This window comes from Phalaenopsis equestris, unplaced genomic scaffold (genome assembly GCF_001263595.1).
Source record: "Phalaenopsis equestris unplaced genomic scaffold, ASM126359v1 Scaffold000204, whole genome shotgun sequence".
Taxonomy (NCBI): domain Eukaryota; kingdom Viridiplantae; phylum Streptophyta; class Magnoliopsida; order Asparagales; family Orchidaceae; genus Phalaenopsis; species Phalaenopsis equestris.
Window position 1 is genome coordinate 61348 of NW_018164646.1, and position 8715 is coordinate 70062.

The 8715-nt window shown below is 36.6% G+C and overlaps 1 protein-coding gene across 1 annotated transcript; it reads right to left on the reverse strand.

Annotated features, from left to right (window-relative positions):
* Positions 1-97: 97 nt before the first annotated feature.
* Positions 98-8378, reverse strand: LOC110023008 (probable protein S-acyltransferase 22). Its single transcript, XM_020722205.1, has 6 exons — positions 8097-8378; positions 7905-8018; positions 6251-6475; positions 6112-6159; positions 303-371; positions 98-220 (listed from the first exon to the last, which is right to left on the reverse strand). The coding sequence occupies exons 1-6, from the start codon at positions 8136-8138 to the stop codon at positions 98-100; spliced, it is 621 nt and encodes a 206-aa protein (XP_020577864.1). The 5' UTR covers positions 8139-8378.
* Positions 8379-8715: the final 337 nt, after the last annotated feature.

Below are 8715 nucleotides of genomic sequence, written 5' to 3' on the forward strand. Positions count from 1 at the left end.
TGTGTAGGTAAAAGACAGAATTGCAAATGTTTATGTGATCAAGAATCAAGTTCAGTTGAGAGAGACAGAAAGAAAGTAAAGAACAAAACTCTAATTTTCAATACATGATCAATTGATTTGAATTAATACAATAAAAGATGGTGCTTACCAAAAGAATTGCTGAAATCATGAGTACAAAGAACTTCCAATAGTTCTTTCTGCCAATGCAATTATTAAGCCACTGCCAATCATGAAGAAATAAGTAATAATCATATTTTGTAAGAAATCCCAAAAAAATGAAAAGAGCAAAGTATGAATCATACCCTGCAATGGTGATCGAAGTGATCGACACATTTGTCGCAAACTCTACAGTGCTTACTATGCCTCCTAACCTAAAAAATTATCATCTCTCGGAGTCAAAACCATGCTGGTGAGATGGTAAAACTATTTCCTTTCGAGAACTTGAAACCTTTTTTTCATAAGGCATAAATCATGGTAAACTTATATGTTAATTTCAGTCTTTCATGGCCCATCATAGTTCATGGAGTGCAAATGCATTTTGTAAAGAGTGATCAATGTGCCTTTTAAAGCTATGGAAGATTTACATATGTATAACTCAATTCTCATGTATTTACATATCTAACACCCAAACTTCAATTTGCAATAAATAAAGAATGAGAATATTTATAAAAAATATATAAAAAATATACTATTCTTTCTCTTTTTCCTCTAACTGATTATCTTAGTGATATACGATATAACGAAAAATTGGAACAAGCAAGATACAACTTGAAACATGTAACTAACGGACATATTCTCTTGATGAATATAACATAAAATTGAAGGGGCATTTGCATACATGCCACATAGTTCTTATGAATATACATATCTAAAACCTAAAGTTTCATATTCACATTTCTTAGCAATACCATAACAACTTCAGCAATTATTAATTCCAGTGGTCCCCAAGAGAGGAGCTCGCCTATATAGTAACTGTTGTCGGTTTGTTAGATTATTGTCTCCAGAACTTTCTCTTATATACTATCAATACTATGCATTATATTGGGCAATGAAGAAATATTGCCAAAGGGCTTTACTTCGTGAGCTTCATTCACTGTTTTTCTTCACTTTTTTTTTTTCCTGTTTCCTTTCTGTTTCTGTATGCATCAATTCACATCCATCTTCATGCTATCAGAGCCATCGACTGGGAAGAGTGCCGCTTCTTCCAATCTCTAAGCAGTCACCTGGTACCGATTCTCTCACAGCTTTGTCCCACCTCCGGTAAATCATCTCTTGCTCATTGCAGATGGATGAACCAATGGTTGTTGATTCCCAATCATCTTCCTTGCTCCATTTTTCATCAATATCCTACCCTCACTTTAAAATTCCCAAACATCTTCCTTACTCCTTTTCCTTACAACGGAAAAATATCCAACCTGAAAGGCTCAAGTGCTGAAAACATTTGAGGCAAATTGCCTCTCTGCTTTTCTCGATGGAAGTTGCAACTGCCCACCCCAATTCCAAAATGAAAATGATACTGCAGTGGAGAACCCTCAATTTCAACCATGGAAGCTAATTGATCATGATTTAACTGCTCTTCTCTACTCAATTATCAGCCCAGATGTTCTTACATATAACCTCCATCTCCCATCGACAACAACTATATGAAACGCTTTGGAGCGATGAATACAACCTACCAATCGGTCGAGGGTAATACTGTTGAAAAATGAACTGCATCATATCACGATGAAGAATAGTACAATACGGCTATATCTCTCTAGCATCCGGAATTTGGTGGATCAAATCATGAGGATGTTATCCTATACATTCTCAATCAGCTACCTCCAACATACAATTCATTCAAGACTTCAACTCGCACCATGCTTCAACCTATAGCACTTGAGGATCTTTATTCATTACTATGAAGCAAGGAAATTAATCTACAAACAGAAAATGCTAAACATGCATCCTCCATACAAACATAAATGGCTCTAACAGCTAATAGAGGGTGTGATCAATCTCAAAGCAGAGGTAGAGACCAACAGCAATTGACTAAGGGTCTGCATTCTATAAATAAAAAAATAAGGCTCAGTTATATGACAAATTTACAATAAATCTGGACATTCAGCATCTATCTGTTGGCACCTAACAAACTTGAAATATCAACGCACTGCTTAGCCTCAAGCTCTTACAGATACCTCCAAGGAGTGGATCCTTGATACTGGTGCGACGACATACTTCACATCAGATGTAAATCACTTACAAACTTACTACGGGGCTGAACAAGTTACAGCTGGCAATGGGCAAGTCATTCCGATTCACTACAAGGGCGATGGCATCCTGCCTAATCCCACCCGTAAGCTCAAACTATCTCAAAATTAACAACATCGTTGTCTCATTTGACTCCTTTGGCTTTTCTATCTTTGATCCACATACTCACAAAATGATCCACCAGGGACCCAGTTCTAATGGTATCTACTCCATCCCATCCTCCAACATCACACCACAAGCATTGGCTACTTCCATGTCCAAAGCACACCACTCCAAGTTATGGCATAGAAGATTGGATCATCCTCATCACAACCATCTCCAAAAGACAATCTCTATATATTCCGCCTATTCTTGCTTTTTGTAGTATTTGCAATATTACCAAAAGCCACAAACAACCCTTTGTATCGTTTACTAGACGAAGATACAAATTATTAGAGCTTATACATAGCAATGTATGGATTCCATCACCAATTTCATCTTATCAAAGTTATACATATTATGCTACATTTGTGGATTTCTCGCTTCTGTGGATTCCTCTGGCTTTTCTATCTTTGATCCACATTCTCACAAAATGATCCACCAGTGACCCAGTTCTAATGTTATCTACTCCATCCCATCTTCCAACATCACACCACAAGCATTGGCTACTTCCATGTCCAAAGCACATCACTCCAAGTTATGGCATAGAAGATTGGATCATCCTCATCACAACCATCTCGAAAAGACAATCTCTATATATTCCGTCTATTCTTGTTTTTTGTAGTATTTGCAATATTACCAAAAGCCACAAACAACCCTTTGTATCGTTTACTAGACGAAGATACAAATTATTAGAGCTTATACATAGCAATGTATGGAGTCCATCACCAATTCCATCTTATCAAGGTTATACATTTTATGCTACATTTGTAGATTTCTCGCTTCTCTTGGATATTTTTTATGCATTCAAAATCTCAAATACCAATGATCACTCAAAATTTTATTAATCTGCTACAAAATCAATTCAATACCAACATAAAAATACTTCGCTCTTATGAGAGAGTTGAATATAACAATTATAATCTAAACCAATTCCTCCTCACAAAAGGCATTCTTCATCAATATTCTTGCCCTTACACACCCGAACTGAACGGGGTGGTGGAACGCAAGCATCGACGCCTTATGGAAATCACACTGCTCTACTTCATCAAGCTCATGTGATGTCTCATATAAATTCTGGTCTGATTCTCTCCTAACGGATGTTTAGCTCATCAATAAGATGCCTACTAGAACCACAAACTAAATATCCCCATATGAGCATTTACATAAATCTCCACCAACACACACTCATACTTGGGTTTTTGGAAATGCTTGCTTCCTAGGAGAAAACCTCAAACCAAACACAAATTTGCACCAAGGTCCATCCAATGCATTTTTCTTGGATGCTCTCTACAACACAAAGGTTATAAATGCTACAATCCTACCAATCATAAAATAATCATATCTCGGCACATGGTTTTTGATGAGAATACCTTTCCCTTTCTCCAAAATTCAGCTTCAATATCCCAAAATAATTCTTCCACTCCACCTCACATTCCATCCTCTTTTCTACAACCAAGAACTCTCCTCCAACCAGCGGCTACAGCTCCTTCCACCGTCCCTATGTCCTCTCCCATTACCCCTGATGTACCAACACATTCTCTCATGCTCTCACCTACTCCACTAACTCCTCCTCAATCTCCACCTCATCATCCCAAGATAACTAGAACTAAAACAAATAATCTGAAACATATTCATAAATTAAATCTCCTACACTACACTCAACAACCACGCGACCAAACATGCTTCACCCAAGCATCCAAAGTACCTCAATGGCGACACTCTATGGCCGAAGAAATCAATGCACTTCAACGACAAGGGACTTGGACCTTAGTTCCAGCTCCCACAAATCAACCCATAACATGTTTCTAGATGGACCTGCACAAAAAAATTGAACTCACTTGGTGAAATCATACGGTATAAAGCCTGTCTTGTCGCTCAAGGTCACACAAGAATTTGGGGGAAATTATAATGAAACCTTTAGCCCGGTTGCCAAGTTCCCTACAATTCGCATTCTTATTATAGTGGCACTTCATCACGAGTGGCCTATCCTTCAATTTGACATTTCCAACATGTTTCGACACAGCACACTCAATGAGACAATTTACATGAAACAACCTCCGGGGTTTCAAGATCCGCATTTTCCAAACCACCTATGCCTTCTCCAAAAATTTCTATAAGGCCTAAAGCAAGCTCCAAGATAATTGTTTATCACTTACTCTGATTTTTTTTCGTAATAATGGATTTATATTCAGCAAGGCGGATCTCTCACTCCACATATATCATTGGAATAAAACTCAAATGTTTGTTCTCATCTATGTAGATGATATATTTATCACGGGAAATGATTCAGTGCAATCTCCAACCTTACCAATAATATGGCTGCCATATTACAGCTCAAGCGCCTCAGTATCATTGGATGTTTTCTTGGCATTCAGGTTCAGAAATTGCTTGATACATACCATCTCAATCAACAGAGATACACATTGCAAATCCTTTCCAATGCAGACTTTGAGGATTGCACACCGATTAGCACACCAATGTGGTAAGCAACTTGGCCTCCTCGGAATCAGGTACATCATTGCATAACCCCACTCTCTATCGACAGGATCTCTCCAAAACCTTCGGTGACTCGTCCGGATATAGCCTATGCGGTTAACTAGTTATGTCAGCAAATGCACTCTCCTACCACAGCTCACTACAAAGCTCTTACTCATCTTCTCAAACACCTAAAAGGCACAAGTCATTTCGGGATAGAAGTTCGACTGGGAGACCTTCAATTACATTCCTATGATGACGTCGATTGAGTTGACCAACTAAATCGGAAATCTAGCATTGGAGTGTGTTCGTTCCTTGAAGACACAATAGAATCATGGACAATCAAGAAACAATCCACGGTGGCGTGTTCATCAATAGTAGCGGAGTATCGAGCTTTAACTAGAACAACTACAGATATGATATGGTTTCTCAAGCTCATACAAGAATTTGGTATTGAAAAGATGCAGCTAACGCCACTTTATTGTGACTATCTCTGCACCTCCCTAGCAAATAATCCGAACTTCCAAGCTAGTAAGAAACACACATAGATCGACTATTATTTTATTCATCATCATTCCCAACACCCAAGGATTGAATTCATTCTCCCAGAATCAACCAACCCCAAGTTGAGAGCTCTTCCAAACGCAAGTTCCAACAAATTTGCACCAAGCAGACAGTTCTTCCACGACCCATCTTCAGCTTATCAGGAGGTCATAACAATATCATAACAACTTCAGCAATTATTAATTCCAGTTGTCCCCAATAGAGAAGCTCATCTATATCCTAACTGTTGTCGATTTGTTAGGATATTGTCTCCAGAACTTTCTCTTATATACTATAAATACTTACTGCTATGCATTGTATTGGGTAATGAAGAAATATTGCTAAAGGGCTTTACTTCATAAACTTCATTCACCATTTTTCCTCACTGTTTTTTGTTTCCTGATTCCATTCTGTTTATGTTTTTGTACACATCAATTCACATCCATCTTCAACATTTATAACACTCGAACTTTTAACACCACATCAAAAATACCTCTATCATATTTAAAATAAAATAGACATTTTCTTTAATAGATTTATGACACAAAACTATTATAAATGTAAATATCAAACTTAAGATGTTAGAAATATAAATAAATAAGAATTGTGTGGTATCTGTGTAAAATTCCCAATATTAAAATAGCTATAAATCAACATTACAATTTCAAATAGAACAGTACCACTCAAAATGCCTGAGCATACCTCAACTTCACAAAGGCAACAATAAAACATGCCATCCTCGCTCGTTTTCTGTTCAGAAGATTGTCAAGAATAATCAACAAAAACCACTTACAAATGAAAAACAAAAATAGCCAAATAAAACCGGTAAGAAACATTAAACCTTCTCAATTCCTTGAGATCTGTTGTCGCCTGTAGCTTCGATCTTGATTTCATCATCCAATAACTTATTCGAAGTTGTCACAACTTGTGCTTCTTCTCTGCAATCCTTAAAGTTACAACTCTTTCTATTGCCCTTCGCCATAAGATATTTCTTAGACTTGAAAACCCCCGGGTCTCCAGGATTTGTCGCAGCACACCAAACATATAAACAGAACACGGATGTAGCCTGCAAGGAATTCCAATAAGATTAACTCTCAACGTAATTTGAGAAAAAAATGTTCCTCATGTTTATTACATCTAGCATCAATGCTTGATTTGTCAGAGCACACCAAACGTATCATACTCGGATAACTTACTCCATGTATGATTATTTTATATATACTAGGAAAATTTACATACGAAGCACACAATTCTCATGTATTTACATATCTCACACCTAAACTTTCAAATTTACATACATAGCACTTTGGTTCTTTAAAAACTATGCATGAAAATGTGTATTTCACTTTTAAAAAGTGATAACAATGCTATTTTTGATGAGGCATTAAATATTTGTGTGCCAAGTCTGTAAATATGAAAGTTTATGTGTGAGATATGTAAATACACAAGAATTGTCTGCTATAAATGTAAATGCCCCTGAATCCTAATGAAAACTGTTTTTTTTTCAGCATATGACTCATCCTCAATTTTAAAATTAAGAAGCTATTTGGTATCCTATTTTAGGATAAATTTCAGCAAGACTTTTAAATCATGGCAACATAAATTTTATGGACTTTAAACGCTACTATTTTGGTAAATCACATTTCAGTCCCATCATTGGTCAAATTCAATATTTGTTAAATCCCAATGATTGCAAGATTTAACAAATTTAAATATTTCTTCTCAAACGAATCTTGAATCTTAAAACAGATTGGGCAATAGCCCACTTTGTGCAGTAGTTAGGTGCTTTGTCTTCAGCCATACAGTCTTATGTCCAAGATTGTATGAGACATATAAAAGGATTTAATAATACTTATGCCAATGAATCTTGACACAAATAACTAAATAGTTTATCCAAATTTAGGAGGTTGTTTGGTGGCATGAATTTATAAGGATTTAGCCAAAAAATTAACTTAAATACAGCCAAACATAAAAAAAGTGAAATTCAAATCACGTGCTCTGTTAAATCGAATATTCTCTCCTTCTATCTATTTTTCGACGTAACCGGATTTGCTAAATCCTATTTACCATAAATCCAGGAAGCATCCAAACACCTCCTTAAAAAGGATTTAATAATAGTTATGCCAAACAAGTTTTAGGCTTAAATCCTCTCAAGATATATACTAAATCAAACTTGTAGCCAAATAGCTCCTAAATTACTCCCAAAATCCTAACTCAAATTCATCATCACCATCATTAATCTTATTGCAACTGCTTGAAGTAGGTTTTATGGACTCTAACCTTCATTCATCCATACTAAATGTTGCCTATAGCATTAAAGTTGTTCTTCAACTGCTCCAATTTTACATTAGCTATAACCCTAGCTCTAGAGATGCACATAAGGCCGACCAATGCCGCAACCCTAACCCTAAATCCCTCATAGACAGCTTAAGCAAAACAGAAAGAAGGCAAGTAAAGCAGTATCAAATACAAACAACAATAGTACGCAAACATACCAAAGAAGTGTAGATCCCCATCACCACATACTCAAGCACCTTCCTGCAAACAAAAGGCATAAAAAAGACATAAAAAGCGAACCCCAATGCCAGGAAAACAGCAATGGCGACAACCTGAACAAAAATGTCATTAAAAAATAATTAATATCCTGAGAAAGAAAAGTAACCAAAACAGAACTGAATAAAGCATGCCTGAAGAGGATGGTAAGGGAGCTGCCACCCATGTTTCCTCATTCCAGCCTGAGTTGTGTGCCCAACACCCGAGAAGTGCAATGGTGTGCTAGAAAAGGCAAAAGATCCCAAATTTAGGGTCGGGAAAGCAGAGGGGGAGATAGATTCGTCTTCATCTGTGAGTACTCCTTTCTCCCCCTAATTCTCATCTGAAAATACTGAAGGGGAAGGTGCGTAGGTGAAGAGAGGGAAGAAAAAAAAGGAGGGATTTTTGGGATTTAAGAGGAAAACGGGAGAAAATGGGCCCCCTCTGTTCACATGATGCGGCGAGCTTGTGGTCCATGGGGAAAAGTGAAGAGCTGTTGTTTTTTTTTTTGTTGGTTAGTGTGTTTTTTTAAAGGGGCAGCTGTGTATTGCATGGGGAAAGGAAAAATGAAGTCTCGTAATAAATGAATCAGACTTTTTCAGTGACATCCTCTGGATTCGGTGCTAGATGCTTTATTAATTTATCCCTGTGAATGTATGTCTGAATGCTGATTTACGTATTTATTGAATGTTATGATATATTCATCACAATGGTTTTTTGTATGTATAACGCTCAGAGCATTCTTATTTATATATTTGACATTAAAATATTTAT

What these genes read in the sequence shown, in the direction of transcription:
- LOC110023008 (XM_020722205.1), bottom strand. Translation starts at nt 8,138, where the DNA reads ATGAGGAAACATGGGTGGCAGCTCCCTTACCATCCTCTTCAG. An exon ending in TCCCTTACCATCCTCTTCAG is followed by an intron (nt 8,019 to 8,096) that starts GCATGCTTTATT and finishes ATTTTTGTTCAG; the next exon opens with GTTGTCGCCATTGCTGTTTT. An exon ending in GTTGCCTTTGTGAAGTTGAG is followed by an intron (nt 372 to 6,111) that starts GTATGCTCAGGC and finishes ATAATTTTTTAG; the next exon opens with GTTAGGAGGCATAGTAAGCA.